Source organism: Semicossyphus pulcher, unplaced genomic scaffold (genome assembly GCF_022749685.1).
Source record: "Semicossyphus pulcher isolate SPU_LCO1_2020_fin unplaced genomic scaffold, fSemPul1.0.p SCAF_9, whole genome shotgun sequence".
Classification (NCBI taxonomy): Eukaryota; Metazoa; Chordata; class Actinopteri; order Labriformes; family Labridae; genus Semicossyphus; species Semicossyphus pulcher.
Genome location: NW_027211770.1, coordinates 3041165 through 3061226, shown reverse-complemented (window position 1 = coordinate 3061226; position 20062 = coordinate 3041165). Strand labels below are relative to the sequence as shown.

The 20062-nt window shown below is 40.1% G+C and overlaps 1 protein-coding gene across 1 annotated transcript; it reads left to right on the top strand.

The window, feature by feature from the left end:
- The first annotated feature begins 248 nt into the window (after nucleotides 1-248).
- Nucleotides 249-19593, top strand: LOC138584741 (pituitary tumor-transforming gene 1 protein-interacting protein). The gene is made up of 7 exons (XM_069657046.1): nucleotides 249-508; nucleotides 716-762; nucleotides 2300-2408; nucleotides 5636-5744; nucleotides 7410-7475; nucleotides 14211-14257; nucleotides 19117-19593. The coding sequence occupies exons 1-7, from the start codon at nucleotides 403-405 to the stop codon at nucleotides 19164-19166; spliced, it is 534 nt and encodes a 177-aa protein (XP_069513147.1). The 5' UTR covers nucleotides 249-402; the 3' UTR covers nucleotides 19167-19593.
- The last annotated feature ends 469 nt before the right edge of the window (nucleotides 19594-20062 follow it).

Below are 20062 nucleotides of genomic sequence, written 5' to 3'. Positions count from 1 at the left end.
TATAACTTTCCAAATTAAAATTTGATTCAATAAAATGCGATTATTACATGAATAAATAAATTAGCTTTGAGCCTCTGAAATACACTTAAAAAAATACATTTTGATGGAGTTCGTTAGGCTATATTAAATTTAAAACGTGTATGTTAGCAGCCTTTGTTTGTATCTTTGGGTTAAAGCATAACTCCTCCCGCCCGGGCTGTTGAGGTAACACGAAACGCGCTCATCCCAGACGACCAGGAAGTGTCAGGCTGCAGTTCAGAGCAAAACACAAGCAGCAGTGTTTATCGAGAGTAGCGGAGTTCAGGAAGGCGAACGTTCACTCCCGACGAGTTAATATTCTGATTTTTAGACGCAGTTAAGCTTCCCAGCTGTTTTATATTGTTAAAAACGTCTACTTTTACAATGGAGAGACAAACGCTGACCACTTGGATGTGTTTTTATGCCGTTGTGCTGTGTGTTAGCTTTGTTAGCCAGGGGGCATGCCAAACATCTCCCCCACCACCAACTCGTAAGTTTTATATTATAATAATATCATAGTTTGGACAGTACACGTATTAAAGTTGACAGCTGAAACATTTTGACAGATAATAAGATAGATTAATACACATTTATAGAAAGCTAATACTTATAATAAGTGAAATAATTTTCTTTTTAAATACGTCACTGGTGGCTTTGTGTTACTTTGAAGGAGTCAAGTGACTGTTTTGTCTTTCAGCCTGCTCTGCCTACAGCAGCTGTGACAGCTGTGTTCCTCATGCCAAGGTAAGTTTGTGAGGAGTGATGTGGGTGGAGTTTATAATAGATAATACTAGACCTTTGCTCGACAAGTTCTTACTTTCTGCTGTCATAAACCGTAACAATTTATGGTCCATTTCTTCTTGTAATCTTAGCGGCCTACATAACTTAAAGACCTGCTCTACTTTAGTCACCAGGGCTCTTCAATTCAGTAAAGCAGCGACCCCCAAGGGGCAATTACTTAAAGTTTAACTTGCTACCACCAAATCTTCCATCAAAATACACTGAGATGTGCCTCTCAAAACAAATTTTAAAATAATTTCTGCTTGTTGTTTAAAATACATCGGCTGATACTGATGTTTTGGGACCAGTGCCGATATGAAGCTATTACATATTCTCATACTGGCCTCTATTCATTGTATGTTTGACTAGTTTACTATTTTGTCTGTAAATGCAAGTTGTCTTTGGTATTTGACTGTTAAGAAAAAAAAAAGCTTATAGTTTGCAATGCATTATAAACGAAATAATTCCATCATTCTGGGATGCTTGCCACAGTATTGTGAACAGAGGAGTAGAAGCGCGCTTTGCTTTCTAGATAATGTGATGACACCATTTCTAAATTACCCCAGGTATCTTATCAGCATTTCCTACTTCCTTTTTCTCTTTTAGTACTGGCGTATATCTGTCAACATGTAGGCTATACCATTAACAATACTATATCAGTGGGAGGCTAATATCGGCCTTAAATAGGTCAGCTCTACATCTATCATGTATTTACAATAGGATCATTCATATATTGAGTATACAATCAGACTTACAGTTTGTCTTATGTTTGTATCTATGTTTAACTCTGGACGTCATGAGACGCAAGAAATTTCAGAAAACTGACAATAGAGTGAAATCTAATCTAATCCAACAATGTTAATGGAAAAACCTGTTTATCTCGCAGTCAACACTCCCATACGTGGAAGTCAAAAACTCTTCTCCTGTGACTTTGAGCATTCTCTTCGTTTGACTTCAGGCAACTAACTATTATTACTACACTGTATCAGCGCTGTAGCTGTATTTACACATTTTATTTCATTTATTCTTATTTTTTACGATTAATTATTTTAGTTGTTTTCTATTCTGGCTTTTGAGAGCTCATTAGTTTAATGTGTTCTACAGTTGCTTTTATTCTTAATCATTTTTAAATATCTCATGCTTTCCTGACTTATCCTTACTTATGTAAAGCACTTTGAATTGCCTCTTTGATCGAATGTGCCACATAAATTAAGATGCCTTGCATCAGCTAAGGTTTGATTGAACTTTTCTTGCCTTCCCAGACCGACTGTCTAAAATCCAAACATGCACAGTTTGCTATCACTTTAAACAAAGCTCATTTTTAATGAGAAGCTAGATCCAGAAAAAGTTTTACATTTCAGTTTTATACTTTAACAGATGAATTGAGTGTTAAGTGATTAAAATGATTATCGATGTACTGTTCCTCTGTATTCTTTCTTTTTGATCATGTATGAACCATAACCTTTAGAGTGTTTAACTTTGTGTGTGTGTTTCTGCCCAGTGTCTGTGGTGCTTCACTTCCAACAACTGCACAGAGTACCCAGTGAGCTGGTTGCTGCCCCCGGCGTCAGTGTGCCAGCTGTCCCAGGCCCGATGGGGAGTGTGCTGGAGTGAGTTTTTCAGTTTTATTGTAATTGTGATGTGAAAGTTGATGACTACATGTGCTTTCTTTTTCATTGTGACATAACACCTTAAATTAAGAAGAAGAAGGAGAAGTGTTGACTGTTTGACAAAATGTAGGCCTACTGTTTCACTGTTTTTACTGATAGAAAAGCCGACGTGGGGGACGGTGTAACACTCTATTGCTGCTTTAAATGTAAAAAATTTAGTCCAAATATAGAATATTGGCGACTTTATTTTAAAAACAAAAAAAAACTTCCTCTGCTTCAATTTTTCTTATACCTGATGCAAATACCTGAAGTTCAACACGATTCTTGACACTTTATTCTTGACAATTCAACTTTGCTTTCCATACTTAAACTGTATTCTTGCAGTCCAAACTTTTTCAGGACATTATGACTTTATTCTCTTAATGCTAAATAAAATGATAAATCTAACTTCCCTTTTTTCATACACCTGGTCCTCATAATCTTCTTGACTATTTAAAAACACCAAAGAGGAACACGGATACATCTTTAACTTCTTAAATGATCTAGCTCTATAAAATACTGGAGTGAAGGTGGCAGATATCTGCAGGATATGTGCAGTATTGGGAGTTTCACCTCAACAAACACAGTATATCAGCTGAGGCTAGCAAATTGAAAGTACACCTGGTTCTTTGAGAGGAGCCAGCTTAAACTTCCTGTTCTCTCACTTCATGTTGTTTCAGTGTCTCAGAGGGGAGGTTATGATCCTACCTCTCATCTCTGAAGCATGCTATACCTGCTTCCTCTCTCATGCGGTTTATGTGCTGCGGAAGACTACAGTCATGTGCAGCTGTAGAGGAAACTGTAAATAAATGAAGCAAACATTTTTTAAATATCAATTCAGTGGTCCTGGCACTATTTAACCCCCTTTGTCTCTTTGACTAGACCATAGACTGTATAAAAAGATGGATGACATGACACCTCCCTCAATCACCCCCTGCTGACTGGCTGCATTGTAGCTCATAAAGCCTGCCTCCTCCATGTTAACAGATGGGACATGAGTCAAACTATAAAATCAAAATACACGTCAGATACATTTTTCTCAAACATGGTTTCTGTCATTATAGTTAGTTCTTATCATGCTGATTTATGTCCAAGTGTTCATTTTACTGACAAGTTTACTTTTGATTAGTTATTTGATGCTATAAAAATGATGATTGACAGCTCTGTTAACAAATCTGGCTCCTGCAGCAGATCAGTTCCAGATTAGCAGAGTGGAGGAGGCGAGAGGAGACGTAACTAAAACAGTCACTACAGTCATTGAAGTTTCCATACCTGTGGGCGTTAACCTCAGACCAACACAAGAAGCTGTTCTGCTGTTAGACACGCCGGCGTGCGGGATCCTTGTTTTTTTTGTGTGTGTTTGGGTTAGCGGAAGTGGCTACAGCCACTTCACCCACCGATCTCTACTGTGCAGACTCTGGCTCCAAATGACGACACCATCACAAGATGGCAGCGCCTATCGCAGGGGCTATTTTGGCATCAATTCCATGCAGTGAGAGCAGATGGAGACGTGTCGTCCATCTATATATACATTGGTCTAGACACACTGGCATAGAAAAGACCCGTTGATCTCATGTCCATTTAAACAAATGCCCTTTTTCTGTCATCATCAAAGTGCATGGTTTTAGTTTGATTATAAATGCCCCTATGATAAGCAGTTCAGTGTTCATTATTGCACAGTCACAGTCATTGATGGTTTTACTGAATTTAAAAATATTCACTAACTACATTTGTAACTTTTAACAAGGCAATTTTATCTTATTGTATCATCGCATGAACACATCTACAATGGAGATAGATAGATTGAACATATGGTCATATATATGTAGGTTTAAACTGAAATTTTATTTGCATAGCAACAACAATTCACATACAAAAAGTCATGAACTGGAAAAACACAACGTAGACAGCAGTTCAGTGTCTACATGCAGACTATGAAGCTATTTTACAATATTCCTAATTTAGTAATGAAACTGGCGTGGGTACAGAGAAGCTTTAAATAGCTGTTTTACATCCTTGAAGCAGTCGAGTGAAGAGATGTATCCACACACATCCACACACAAAAACTACTTGAAGATATAATACCTAACAAATACCTAATCACCGTATTGGTCTGAATATAAGAATACGTTTTTTTTTTCCTTAAATTAAATATGATAAAGTGGGGCTGTCTTATAATCGAGGGCTCAACTTTTAAATACCAATATACTTTCGTAACAGTAGACGGCGCCACTTATCTGTAAGCATGTACCCTTCATGACTGAGGCAAGCCGTCACTCACAACTACGGTGCTAGGGGATGAAAGCTGTAGAGACACGGTGATCATCCGAACAAAGTGGCTCAAAAGTAGGCAAAGTTAACCAACAACTGAGGCAGAGTGATGATGCTACTTTTAAAATGATCAATGCAGCAGAGTCATTAAACAACTGTCAAGCAGCCAAGAAATACGGTGTCACAGATGGCAAGCCCAAAAAGACCCTCTTAAAAGTGCTAACAGTTTTAGCTAACAGATGCTAACAGAGAAAATCGTACCGTGGTCTTCAAAGCGGTCACTTCCAAGAGACTGACAGGAGAGTGTGTGAGTGTGTGAGCGTGTGAGTGTGTGAGTGTGTGAGTCTGTTGCTGAGAAACAGAATGAAGGTCTGCCCGTGACCAGAGCTGTCATCCAGCTGTTTCAGGACTGCTCTAGAAATAGACTTCCCTTTGATGGTTAATGATTTTTTTAAATTTTGAAAGACAGTTCATTTAATTTATTGTGATAATTTAATCTAAAAGATATTAAAAGTTACGTCATTAAGAATTTTAAAATCTGTAACAGCCACCTCCAGGCTGCTCAGAGTCCAAATATATTCACAGGAAAGTTGACCTGCAGCCTGTGGTGAAGTGATTACTTCTGCTCCTTCAGGTGACCCACCTTAACTGAGAAACAATTATAGTGCTGCTGGAGGCCCAGAGTCTCCATCTGATACACCTAAAGTTATGTTTTCACTGAAAATAGACGTTTGGCTTCCTCATTCATTTCCCCATGACCTGTAGTTATGCCAAGAAGTCAGCAGGTGGAGCCATTGCCAAACAAGTTGAGATAATGTTGTTGGTAAAGGAGGATCCAGAGTTTCATTTATTACATGGACAGAATAAATCAGTGTTTTTAACAATATCAACATTTTTTTGCTTCTTTGTTAATTCAGTGAACTTCGAGGCCCTGATCATCGCCATGGCTGTCCTGGGTGGAACCATTCTCATCAGCATTGTTGTGTGTTGCTGCTGCTGCTGTTGCTGCAAGAAGCGTGCATCAGGGTAAGGTCAATTTATTTATTTATTCATTTTTTAAGGATCCTCATTAGTTATAACTGCAGTAACAACTATTCTTCATGGGGTGCATACAAATCAGAGCAGGACAAAACATTCAAGACAACACAATCAGTGCAACCCTTCAGGGCAAATACACCTGATCAAAGTACGCTTACTAAAAGTGTTTGTTTTTGCTTCTGACAGGCTCAGGTTGTTATTCTAAGTGTCTGACACCATTACAGACAGGATCACTACAGAGCTACAGAGAGAGGCCTTTTTTTTTAACGTAAGATGCTTTTTTAAATCAGAAACAGCCGTTACATCGGTCTCTTCAAATCTACTAGACCCTATTGACAAAAACCATGATTTCACCTTTGAGAATGTCAGAGTTGCCAGTTTTCTGCTGCCTCGATCAGTTACTTTGTTTTTTTGTTATTGTGTTGTGTTGGATATGAGAAACCCTTATAAACACCAAAGTCAAACAAAAATAGTAACAAACTAACCGATCAAGGCAGCGGTAGACCATCAACTCTTGGTTTTGCAATAGCTAAAATGACTGTGTTTGTCAATGGAGTCTGGTGGCTTAGAAGGGAACGATGTAACTGTTTTTTCTGGATAAAAGAAAAGCTCCTTCCCCTAACAGAAACCCTACTTTAACATTGCATAATGATTTCAGTCACTTAGGATAGCACTCTTTGCGTGTCAGTGGCAAAAACAAGCAGTTTAAGTCGAGATACTTTGATCCAGCATATTTTCGATGAAGCATTAAAAAGCAGCCATCGTGGTCCTTATCGCTGCTGCTGGCTGGAACAATTCTAAAACGTTTTCTTCTAAAACCAAAGCCTTAGATTGCAGTTTTAAAAAAGCACACACATTTCTAAACTATGTGAGCCTGTTGCAACCCAAGCAGTAAAAATAAAAATGTGCAAACAATGATGTAGAGCCTGAATCCATTGTGTCAGCCATGTCTGTGCAGCAAAGTTGTAACTTTGTGACACAATAAAAGGAGTTCTTGTTTGCACCGTGCTGAACAACTGCTCACTGCAGTGAACCTCTGGAGTTAAACAACCATGAATTATGGCTACATTCACGCTACATCATCTTAGCTTCCTTTACAAGACAGCTCTGTGTGTGGTGCTCTTATTGTGCTGCAGTGGAATGAAAATGTCATGTCAGTCAATCATCTGCAGGCTGGCCTGTCACACACTGACAGGCCTGTGGGTGCAGGAGTCTCGTTCACGTCTATCATCCGTCGAAAAAAAAACAGGATGAAGAGCATGCCCCACACACACACACACACACACACACCAAGCGTCCATTAAAATAGACCTTGTAGTTACTTTTGCCTACAGGCAATTTTATTTTCTCACCTTCTGATTGCTCAGCTTCCATTAAATCATGTAATTCCATTATCAAAGATGACACACATGCTCACTTTACTTCACATCAAGTTCCCTTTGTTTCTGGAGCTGCAGCGACAATTCATGAATCAAATATAAATCATGCTCCAGAGTATTTAAATCACTCTAACTTTGTAAGCTTTGTGAAACGAGTATCCCTCCAGCAAATGTGACAAATTTGTAGAGGTATGTAATTTGAGAGTGTGTGTTTCAGTGTGTTTTAGTTGTACTGTAATTCTGACACTTTGTTCCTGCCGTCTTATGTCTGAAGGCCCGACAGAGATGACGAGAGATTTGCCAGGAAGAGAGAGGAGATCAAACAGCGCGCTGAGGAAAGGTAAGAAGTTCACTCCAGGCTTAAGTAGAAATTTTTAACTGTCACAAAAAAACTCTTCCTGTGTTCATTTTAACAACAGTTTCACATAGCTGCATGTTTTTCTGCCTCTCTGTAATCTCTATGATGTTGTAGGAAGGGGACTTTGAGGACTGTGTTTTATTGATAAATATATTATCTTTTAACTTTGGTTACACATATTTTAGTGTAGTGCATTTCATCAAAGAAAGCTAAAATACTTGGAAGTCCGTATGGAGAAAAAAACCATCTGTCTTGACATCTCGCAGTTCAGTAGTTCTGAGGTGCTGAGCGAAAGCATACATTCTTTGAAATGCTGCTGCAACCTGCACCAAAACGTTCCTCCTCTGGAGCAGCGCTGTGGTTTACAACATACGACAACGACCATAAACTGTAATGTCTCTGGTTAGACTCCAGCTGCGTGACATTTGTTTCATCTGTTGCTCTATCCTTTCCTGTCAAGTCTCTTCTGTTACTACTGTAAAATCAGGAGTATAAGATGCACCAGAATATAAGACACGTCACAAAGTGAGTGAAAAAGGTTTTCCTTTAGCTATTTATTAATAAAATCTTGTATAGTTATTTTAACACTACATCTATTCATTTGTATTTGAAACACATTCAAAACACACACAAATTACAGCCTACCCTCTGTTTTCACCATGTCGAGTTTGCAATCCTGCCAGCTACCGATGCGGTTGTTGAGCTCAGCCTATGGTAATGCTGATTGTTGTGAGGACAGCGGCTGCTCTGGCCATCATGATGGCGTATGTCCATGACGAAGCTGTAGCTAGCTTGTAGCGCCATCGTCTGGGTAAAATACTGTAACACAATAAAATACCTCTCTGTATTTTATACTGGTATATTGGTCACAGCGGTATATCGGACGCATTTTATTAAAATGTTAGATATTTTTTTCAGATATCGTGTTTACTATCTGCAGACAGAAGAGAAGGACCAAATGTCCTTTTGGGATGTCCTGATCAGCTTTTTTGGCCCCCGATCCCAATTTTTTAAATATTGACTATCTGTCGATACTGAGTTCCGATCCAATACTTTTATTTGCCTAGATAATAGAGCTGCACGTATTGTTTTGTTTACAGAAATAACTCAAGTAAACAAATTAACTAAAAAGGTCTTCAGTTTATTCCATTTGACTCAGACTGGTGTAACGGCTTAGTTTAACTTTAATATTCAGTCACAAAAATAAATCACAAATCCACTTAATGCTGTTTGATCATAAAAAAATAAGTGTAGATCCACTTAACAGTGGTGTCGAGACGGCTGGACATACCGTGGATCCAAAAGCTCCAAAAGGCAAATACCTGCATTCTCTACCACGGGGAGGGGCTGGTTGTCCAAAGCGATGAATCCAATCACCTTCACTGTAATCTTTTTGGCCTTTTCACTCTGGAGGATATTTATCCTTCCTTTTAAAGTCCAGAGTTTGTTGCCTTTTCCTCTGTTGCATTAGTGAACGTGCCGTATTCTGTTGCATGTTTAGTTTTTAGATGTCGTATCAAATTGGTGCTACTGAACGCAGCTCTACCGCTACCACCTCATGAAACAGTCGTATTACATATCTTGCAAGTGGCTCTTGGATTGTTTTCGCTTTCTAGTTTAAAATATTTCCACACTGCTGACATTTTAGCCACGGGGTTGCTAATGCTAAGTTACTTGTGTGTTCTGATGCAAATTGTGCCCAGTTTAGGACAGCTGATGTAAATGATCAGGGGTGAGATGATTGGCTCAAGTTACCGATCCCAGATCGGTTAAAAAATGCCCAGATTGGCTCCGATCCGATAGTTGTAATCAACAGATACTTATATTATTCTAATAGTATAAAATTATTTTAAATGCAACCCAACCAGCTGTATCATCATATCAAAAAGGTCAGGAGATAATCTAAAGATCTAATCTCACTCTCTCAACACGTTTGGGGTTTTGTGTGTCGATATTCGAGTGGGACCTTCATGTGATTCCCTACAACGGAAAAACTCAAAGTCCCCAACAAAAGGGCCCGTTGTGTGTTTGGGATTCAAGCAACTGGTGTGTGTGTGTGTGTGTGTGTGTGTGCAGCCCCAACAAGTCCATGTCCCAGAGGAGGAGCTCAGTGTTGCTCCGCTCGCATCCCAAAACACCAATTGGATTGTCAAGGCTGAGCAGCTGCTCTTTGGTAATGCAGTCATAAATAGAGTGAGCTACATCCTGTGGAGCACCATCCTCTGTCAAAGAAACAGTGTGTTAGTCATTGAGTCATACAGCAGGGTTTGGAAGTCTTCCTCTTCCTGCCCTCCTTAAATGTTTCAGCCTCGTCTTTCTATTTAGTGCCTGTGCTCCCAGTGCATTCATGCTCCGAGGATGGCCGGGTGATGTGCTGGTAAGCGGGGCAGTCGTGCAGAAAGATAATCAGTAACTGAGGTTTATCATCATCACTTGCAGAGCTGGGAACATCAGAGCCCTGGTTCTGTGTGTGTGTGTGCGTTGAATTATCCAACCTCTAGGAGCTTTTCTCTCACGAGCCACAGAATCCAGTCGAGGTTTCCTGCAGAGAGCATGATCACATCTCCCAAGTCAGAGTTAGTGCAGTGACCTACATAGAAGAAGTTCATGTTGTGAACAGGACATTCAGAATAGATCCGACCCATCATGAGAAAGACTTTAGACACTGCAGCCAGGCCCCCGGAGAGCCAGCTCACAGCACTGAGCCTTCATCGTCATCTGAGCCTGGAGAGCAGTCTGAGGGAATCAGTAACATGAGGGACTGACCCATACAGCTCTTTGATTTCTCACTGATATTACAGCTTTTTAAGATCACCTGCCCTAAAGAAACCTCAGTATTGGGTATTTGGTGTTTTAGTTCAAAGTTAGCTTCATGAGGGAGGAAACTCTTTTGAACCTGTACTTGTCAGTGGTGAGTTTTAGTAAGAATCTTGTGATATGATACAAATCCCTACAGTGGGTTTAGATTTAATACGTTACAATATATTAGATACATTTTGAAAGAAAAGTCACATATTGCCCACTTTATGATTATGGCTGTTTTTCTGCAAGTAATGCTCTCACACTCCTGACTTAGTTTACACCCTTGCGTTACAGAGTGGAACAATCAAATTGCTGAATATTAATGACATCTTTATGCTTTTAGGGTGTTGAAACAACCAATGATTAACCACTGCTACAAATATTTGTATGCAAAATATTAAGTGACAAACAAGATGCATAGTTTTGAGAAATCAATGTTGGGCTTGAAAATGACTTGCAGATCTCAAGGACACACACACTTCATTGGTTGCTGATCTCTTCTCTCGCTCTCCGGGTCACTGTGCGTGCTCATTTCCTGGGCGTGCTCCCGCTGTAACTTTCCGGAGCCATCCTCTGATTGCAAAGTAGTATAATTTAATGAGGTCATCAGCTGTCAACATAATACACGGCATGCTGGCCATAATAGGTGTTGCGTAAACCTGTGTTATTTGTAACATCAATGTTTGCTGGCTCACCTTTGTCATCAGGTCTAAACCCCAAAAACTCCCTAACAGGGGCAGAGGGGTTTTTTTAATACGACTTCATCCCCGCTTGTGGTCGCCATCTTTCTTAGCTCTGCCGTTCACCTGTTCCTCCAGCAGTAGCCTGACCTCTGCTGGCGCATGCTGTGCAGTACATCACCTCTATAAAGTATCTGCATCAGTTTAATAGAAAAATGAGCGACTGGATTTTTGACAGTATTGAACTTCATACCGTCTGGATTTCTAAATACGCTGGTATACCGCAATACCACCCAAGCCTAATCAATATAGTGTCACCAAAAAAATTCACAATACTCAAATATATATTTTGTTAAATCACTTCATCGGAAGTATTGAAAATATTTGTATTAGTGTCGATCTGTGTCTGACAGCCAGATATCTTTAGAATTGATAACTGGTGTCTGGGCCAAGTCACTGTTAACAGTCTGACAAGCAATGTGAGGACTAAGAATGGAGTTGTAGTTGAGAGTTTGATTGCTATCAGCATTCATATGCAGATATCTGTTTATAGAGATTGATAAAAAGCCTTATTATCGTCATATGACAGCCGGTGGGTTCTGGACTCGCATTTTGGCGATTGGTTTTGCCTCTTTTGCTCTCCACACTGACTGTTTTGCTTCCTGTAACCAAAACCTGCTTTAACGGGGTCAATGCTAGGGATTATTCTCCTCCTCACAGAGAGAAAATCTGTCCATTTGTTACTTGAGGTTTCAGTTTTCTGCCTGAATACATCTTGCTAACCTCTGCCTTGAGAGCGACAGCACCGCAGCTCAAATGTTTGATTATACTCTAATTCATTCAGTTTTTTCTATCCCACTTGTCCTTGGCAATGCCTCATACAACCAGTGGTATAAATGTCTAACAGCAATAACACTACAATAGCTGCCAATGAACGACATGTCTTATCTGATGTATTTAGCTGAACTTGAGCTTCCGTAGCATTAACCAGATTAATGTGATGGTAAATTCAAAGCCTCTATCTCAGCTGAACGTTCAAACTGTCAAAATACAAACAGAACTACATAAAGGCGTGATGTTTTCACAGTGGAGACACGCTCAAACATTGCTGGAGGATAATTAAAGCTTCTCTGTAGCAAGCTTTTACTTTACTTTTGTAGTAACTCACTATCAGTCTAGCGAGCCTCTACAATGCGTCGTCAGCACTTGTTGAACGCAGCCATATTTATGTGGAGGGAGTGTGAACATGTCAATCAATTAGTTGCGTACAAGCCGACAGCAGGGCGGGGGACAGATGGCAGGCAGTGCTCAGCCACCCCGATTGCTCACAGATCACTACCTGGCAATAAAACACTGACGGATTTACAGCAGCTCTTTGTGCAGACATGAAGTGAAGGGACGCCCCTGGAGGTCCGGAGCACAAAACCTCCTCCCAGGCTTTTGTTAGTCTTCAGAGAGGATGAGTGAGGGGCTGACAGCAGGCCTGTTGCTCTGTTTGTGTTACACTGCCAATGAGAATGTCCCTCGAAGTAGGAAATCATTGGAAATATGACTTAATGCTCCACAAAAAGCCAGAGTTTAAACGCTTTTCTCCATAAGGCACACAGACAAGCCTTTTCACACCTGTTCGGCTTTTATTGATGCAGAAGTGTTGAAAGAAGTATTTTCCCAGTTTGTTCTTTAATCATCAATGTGAAAAGCTTTTAAAGCAAAAGCAATTATTTTCTCAATATAATCAGGACATAAATATAAAAGTCATTTAGGACTTGGAGCATTAAAAACTTGCCTCTTTAAGTGACCACAAAGTTTAACATGGTGGTCAAGGAAGCCGGTTGCTAGTGTAAGCATAACTTAAGATCGTATGAAATATTGCAGCCTACAGTCAGTGAGTGTGTGTGTCTGTGTGTATGTCTGTGTGTGTGTGTGTCTGTGTGTGTGTGTGTCTGTGTGTTTGACAGGTTATTAAAATCTTGATTTTCACCTGCAATCATCTCACCCCCGTCCTGCCTCAGTCACTGTAATCTCACATTTACATTTCATTTCCCCCAAGTTTCATTAAAGTCTGATCTCCAGTCAGCAGTTTGAGTTTTGTGATATGCTGACAGTGATGCTGCATGTTTAACTCACCTGCTAGCTGTAACGCTGGGCTTTTCTCTGGCAACCATTGAAAGCCATCCCCTGTGTTTTTAAACCTTCTGCCTATTTTGAAATACATTGGGTTTAAATGACTGAAAGGTACAAAAACATTGTGATTGCTACAGCCAGCAGCAGCGAAACAAGCTGTAATGGTTGCAACGTGATCCTTGGAGGCAAACAGGCCTGATTAAAGTATGTCCAGTAAAAGCTCTTGTTTTTGCAACTAACAGACTCCGATTTTAATGCCTGTTGTGTGACAACATTGCAGAAAGGATCCAACAAGGATAAATGTTTTTGTCAAATCCCTTTTTTAACCAGACACAGACGTTACATCACCCTACAAAGCCACCAGACTCTGTTGACAAAAACGGTAATTTTACCTTGTAGAATACGGAGTAACTGCTTCTTTGATCGGCCAGTTTGTGTTATTGTGTCTTACACAAATATTGTGTTGCATCTGAACTAATGCCAAAGTCACACTATAACACAAACTAACCAATAAAGGCAGCATCCATCCTGTTCTTTTAGGTAAAATGCTGTTATTTTTCAGTGGAGTCTGGTGGCTTTAAAGAGAGCATTGTTGTAACCTGTGTTAGAATTACAATGAAGGTCTACCTCTTTAGAGATCCTCTCTCTTATTTCTTCAGACACTTAGATCAGAACAACCCGAGCCTACTGGAGCAGTTCCAGAACTTTTTGTACCCAATGGTGTGCTATAATTTTAGTGCAGAGGTTTTTCTGAACGAATAAGTGAGCTGGCATAACATTGTCAGTGCAGAATGTTAATGTGTAAAAACCAAACCAAAAGTCCAGCTGCACACGGAGTCATAACTGTAAAGAGAGTGAGTTCTGCTTTTTCGGATGTGTTTGTTGTTTTTGCTGATGATGTAGGATGACATCACCAAAATGGTCCAATCAATAAGTTACCAGTCAGTCCATACGATGTCATTTTCACACCAGTTGTGTAATATGAGAAAAAAACAGACCAGAGCTAAAAAACACAACAATTCAATATATCTTTTCATCAGACTTTACTGAGAAACTACAGGTGTGAATTACGTCTCTTTAACCCTCCTTTTGTTGTTGTTTTTTTTAACAGGAAGGGGGAGAGAAGAGCCAGGCACGATGAGATCCGCAAGAAGTATGGTACGTATGAATCTTTATCCATTTTGTATTCGAGATGGGCATTTCAAGCACAAATACTATTTGCTAATCACTGGGGACCATTCGACTATTATTCCAGGACCTAACACAGAACTCTTTGACGGCCGCAGAAGTCTGCATTTTTTTCCACTTCTGAATCTCACAGCACCACACTAGCTTTATCGGCACCAGGCACTAATGCTTTCTTCTTCTTTTGTTATTTAATGGCAGTTAGCAAACAGCTTTCAGATGCGCTACCGCCACCGTCTGACGGTAGTTCCACATTACAACTAGGTGACGGTAAAAACAATGGAAAAAATATATTTTTAAAATGATATAATAGTCGATTTAACTTCTGGATTTTTTAAAATAAATTAATGACAATTTGAATATTCAAAATGTATGACCCATCCCTACTTTGTATCACCATTTATTAAAACTCTGTAATGAGACTCTGTAACCGTCTCTTCCTGTGATGTACACACCTGCCGTACCTGAGTTCATCAGTAAGTCTAACACAGTGCAGTGCCTCCTCTCTGTTCTGCTTAAGTCAGCTTTGTCTCAGGTACGTGTTGAATCGCTTTTAGACTTCCCAGGACAATGTCATTGACTGTTCTTTCCATACCCTGTGCCAGTGATGCATTATTCAACAGTATATACCCTTTCCCAAAGCAAAGTAATTCAGGTCATGGATAGGTTACACTACATCCTGTCCACTTAAATCAATTTTAACATAATTTATCGTGCGCCGGTGTCAAATGTAAGTCTCCTCCTGGCTGTGGGCAGGAGTTTACAGGTCACTGAAGCAACAAGGAAAGGTTTGTCTTTGAACAACGAGCATTCTTCATGTGAATAATACTGCCTTGCCTTTAGTCTGAGGGATCCAGCTTGACTCACTCCTGAACCCTCGAACTATCTATATCCAGCTTATACTGGCTCTGACACTGTGCTGGGAATAAAAGTGCCCAGAGTGATACCTGTAATTATAATTCATATTCCCTTGCTGGGATCATTTCTACTGACAGTGGAATGAAAATATTTCTGATTTGCTGAAGAACTCCGAGTCTTCCCTCAAGGAATCCTCAGCCACCTTCTATGATCCACATCCTCATAGGAGAGCTGGTGCTGTAAGGAAATAACACGTCTCAGTGTTTAGTCCCACAGACGATGTATTGCAGCTCCCTGGATTGTGTTTTTCCAGAATGAGCATTAAAGGAGAGCAGCCTCGTCTGCTATCCCTGTGGAGGTAAACAAATGAGAGCAGGAGGCCGGAGGAACGAACCGCCATCCATCACCCTGTCATGTCGTCCGTACACAAAACCCACATAACCTGACAGCCTACTGCACTGATGCTGCCACACACACACACACACACACACACATGTGCGCATCAAGAGTCAATCAATGGGAAGTAAATCCTCCCACACAATTACGTTTTCCCTACATCAACAGCAGAAACCGAAGGACTCCCTCTTTAACAAAACTCTGAGTGATGGTTTTACTGTCATCCTGCCTGTTTGTCTCTGAACACTAGAGCTGCAAAAAACATTATATTTTTACTGTCATCACAATGTCTGCCTTTCATGCAATGGATCAGAATATAGCATTTTATATGCATGCACCATGCATTAACACTTTTGACCTCATAATAACGAGTCTGATCTACAGTCTGAAGTCACAGAGACCAGTGATGCCATGGCTCCAGCCGCGAAGAAGAAATGTCGAGCGTTTAGACCCGAATGGAAAGGAAAATTCCCCAGGCTGTGATGCAACCATACAGATGGGAAAGAAAAAAGGTTTTGCTCACTTTGCGAGAAATCGAGGAGGAAGAACAGATTCACCAGAGGAGTTGCGGACATCTCGGCTCTCTCTGCACACAGTCAGTGCAGTGTCCACGTCTCAGCGGCCTGCCTAATCCAGCAGCAAACCGCAATGCAAGTCTACAGATAATGTTTGACTGTAATTTCACCTATTTGTCTGTAACATTGAGGCTTCCAGGACACGGGGACCGGCACAGATTTTTTTAAATGGAAACCCTGCTTTAGAGTGTAGGTAATCATTTGGGTACCTGGATTAGGGAACAGTGGAAAGACAAAGGAACATTTATGCTTCTTTGCCCATATCAATATTTGTTTATTTTTTGCACAACATATCTTCATCGCAATATATTTGGGGGTTATTTTTTGCCTTTATTGAGAGAGATGGGACAGTGGATAGTGTCAGAAACAGGGGAAGAGAGAGGGCATGACGCGCAGAGGGCCATCGCATCGAGGACTGTAGCCTGTATATGGGACGTGTGATTTAACCGCTGAGCTAAACTGGCGCCCCTTCATTGCATATTTCTTCATATCATGAAGGCCTAACCTAACCTGCGGCCTCCTGGGTAAAAGTCCCATGTGTGACTATTTAACACTACACAATATGATAAGTTGTACCAATCTCTGAAGACTTTAGTAAGTCTAAGGTTACCATCAAGCATCAAATCAAACGGATATCTTCTTATGTCTCTCTTAATTATTCGTGTAGTTGGTCTTAATTATTCTAAACTCTCTGTGCGAGCATCTCATGGTCTCAGGGTTTGCGTCAACTCTTCATCTTGTCGGAGGATGTCTGTATCTAATGAGCAATTTCATAGTTAAGACATCCTGAAATTCCCTCAGCTGTCTTTGGCCGTCCTTCAGCCCAGCTGTTGTTTTGTCAGCAGGATTTCTGGTTTCCCTGGGTTACAGTTAACTCTTTAATCATCATGCACACATAATGACGTGATTTAAAAACACAAATAATACAAAGCCAGAGAGAGAAGACACGCAGCTCTGTGACCTGACATATTGAACTGTATTTCTTTTTACTGCACATGAAGGAAAAAAACACTAAATAAACCGCCTTTTCTTCACTGTTCAGTAATAAATATTCATGTTTTAGTACAAAAGGAACATTAATAATAGATGCTTATCTGCTCATCTTCCACATTAGCTTGTTGTGTAGGGAAAAAACAACCTGAAATATTAAATAAAGTGGCTTACCGTTTCCTTGTGGTAATCACAAATGTTTTAAATAATGCTCTTTTATAAGCTTTATCATCTCCTGTATGAAAATGAAAATACCAGTCATAACTATGTGGAAGTTATTCTTCAGTTTAGTCTTCTGTCATTATGACTGATGTGTAAGTTGTGTGTTAGATGTGTAAGTCTTTTTGCAAGTGTGTAACCCTTTTAAGCAATATCATATAAGAGGGAGTGATGTACTGAATATCAGCACTGCTGTGATTCGGCGGCAGGCGCGAGTATTAATCTACAGATTATCTTTTGCTTCAGCATCTCAACTAGTTTTACATCTTAACTGACACTGGATGTCGTTGCCAAAGCAACCCAAACATTCTCCTGCACTCTGTGTCTACAGGTGACCACAGAGCAGCTACTTTGTATGATGTACATGTATCTGTTTCTTTAGTGAAATAAGAGTCTGCTGTGTTCAGAGGTACCAGCTTGCTTAATGTAGACATACACCGTCTGCTGTAATGTTAATTAACAGCATTCAGAACCCCTGGCAGAGGCGGAATGATACACAGAGTGAAAAGTCCCGAATGCCTCTTATCCAATCAGACTTGGTCAGAACTAACTGTTTATTTTTCTATTTATTATTTTTCCTGACAAAAAGAAGTTTTCTTGAAGTTAAAGGTAATCTTATTTGTCATTTTCTGGAAAACATTAAAAATGTTCATGACTCATCCTGCATTCAGGGATGTATTATAATTTTCTGTCCAATGCAACAGACTTTTCTGTGCCCATGAAGAAAATACGCTGAACTCTGCTAGCAGAAACAGTGCTGTTTTCTAGGGTCTCTGCTGAGTTGCATGTGAACGGTTACTATGGCTGACAAAACAATGACGAGATCGATGACTACAGATGATGAAACCATTTCAAATCCAAAGAAAAAGAAAAACAAATGACCTTAAAATGAAGACAAACACTCAGAACAGTCAGAAAGGACGCTGTCTGATTCTCAGTTAGAGTGAGTCCAAAAGCACACCTGCAATTACCACTTCTTACCGTAGGAGCCGCTAAAGAGAGCAATCTGAGACTTTCAAAGGGGCCATATCTTTTGAATGTTGAAATTAGTTCAACTTACCATTCCCTCCTGGTGATTCTGGCTCGTACATATAAGGTCGAATAACCGATCCTAGCAGCCATGTTTTCTACAACTTTGGAGTGACAGTGTAGGGTGGCCGCTCCCCCACGTGTGCGATCCCGCGCGGTTACTCCAAATACTGTCGGCCAATCGTGACTAAGGTCTAACCTTTGAATGGCAAAACGGCTTGTTCATTTCAGGAGGAAGGAGAGGCTCCGAAAAATAATTAAATCAAATATGTATACAATTTTTAAACTTTACCAACATGAACACATTAGAATAATAGAAAATTGATTGCATAGCTAAAATATGTCCTTTTTAAGATTGCTGCTGCAATTTCTTTCCAAGTGCAAAACATAATCATCCCTTTAATTCCAGCTTTGATCTTTGGAGATTGTGAATAAATCATTTCGGGAATTGTTGTTAGAAGAACATGAAAAAGTTGTGGACAAGGCAGATATTGTGTTGGGTATACTCAGGCATCTCTGAAATGATCCAAACATTCGATTTCCAACAATGTTAGAATGTTTATGGTGGACTCTGTGTTTGGTTTTATGAAATGTATGTCCTTGAAGTAAAGTCCACATTAGAAAACCTCTACCTTTATGGTATTTACGGGCAATGTAGGAAATGTAAGCAGAAGAACGCAGCACATCATGTTCCCTCTCTCACCACGAGCTTCTGTGTTTTCATTTTGTCTCCACTTTCTCTGCCCTCCTCTCTCCTCTGTGCAGGTCTGGTCGGCGACTCGGACCACCCATACAGCAAGTTCGAGAACGAGTAAAGCAGCTGCACTGGATGAGTTCCTCGGGCGGCGCGTTGAGCTGCTCTTTAGTTTTTAGCTTGGAGTGATGCCTGTTTCTCACACAAACAGTGAGATAAATACCGCGAGTGCTGTCATTCACGTTAATCCAATTCAGACAATAATCACCATTTCTCACTTTTCAAACATCAACTAACCTGTTAGAAAATCGGAATTATATCTGCCTTGTGATTCTTGATGAGGGTGTAGTTTTTTGTGTCGGATGGATGTTGGGTCTTGTTTTAAACTTCCTGCAAAGTCTTCTGTAATTTCTTTATATGAGTAGTTCTTTTAATTATCAAAGTTTCATATCAGTCTTTGCACTTTGCACATACAGTATTGACATATTGAATACAAAATAATGATTGTACTGCAGATGTGTTCTGATAATAAAAATCTTCTCTTTTAACATTGAGCTTCTGACACGATTTGTTTTACTGGGAACTCTGACCGTCTGCAGGACATCTGAAGGGTCTAAAAAGCTTCAAAAGAGCATGAGCCACTGAATGCACACTGCTGTTGTGTCCTCCAGCAGTAGCAGGATGCAGCACTAGAACACATCCGCTTCTCCCCTCATTCCCATGGACCTGCTGATGGCTGATTACCTGTCTATGTGATGCACCAACATGTTTGATAACACTTAAAGGCTCTGCGGTGTCTGGTCTAAGTCTTTATGAGACTTTAAAAGTGCAGCTTGTTGTAAGTTGCTGTGTCAGAAAGAAGTTTGCAATAATTAAAATGTTGAGAATCGCAGCCGTCAGCAGCTTTTTCTAATGTTTCCCAGACACTTACTCTTCATTAGGGGAGCAATGAAACTGATTGCAGCCATTAAAAAGTCCCCATTTCGATTAATCCAGCATTGACTACTGTAAACTCGT

Excerpts from the sequence above, each read along its gene's own strand:
- LOC138584741 (XM_069657046.1), top strand. The coding sequence starts at position 403 with ATGGAGAGACAAACGCTGACCACTTGGATGTGTTTTTATGCCGTTGTG. Across the intron at positions 509-715 it reads ATCTCCCCCACCACCAACTC|CCTGCTCTGCCTACAGCAGC; the intron begins GTAAGTTTTATA and ends TTTGTCTTTCAG. Across the intron at positions 7,476-14,210 it reads AAACAGCGCGCTGAGGAAAG|GAAGGGGGAGAGAAGAGCCA; the intron begins GTAAGAAGTTCA and ends TTTTTTTAACAG.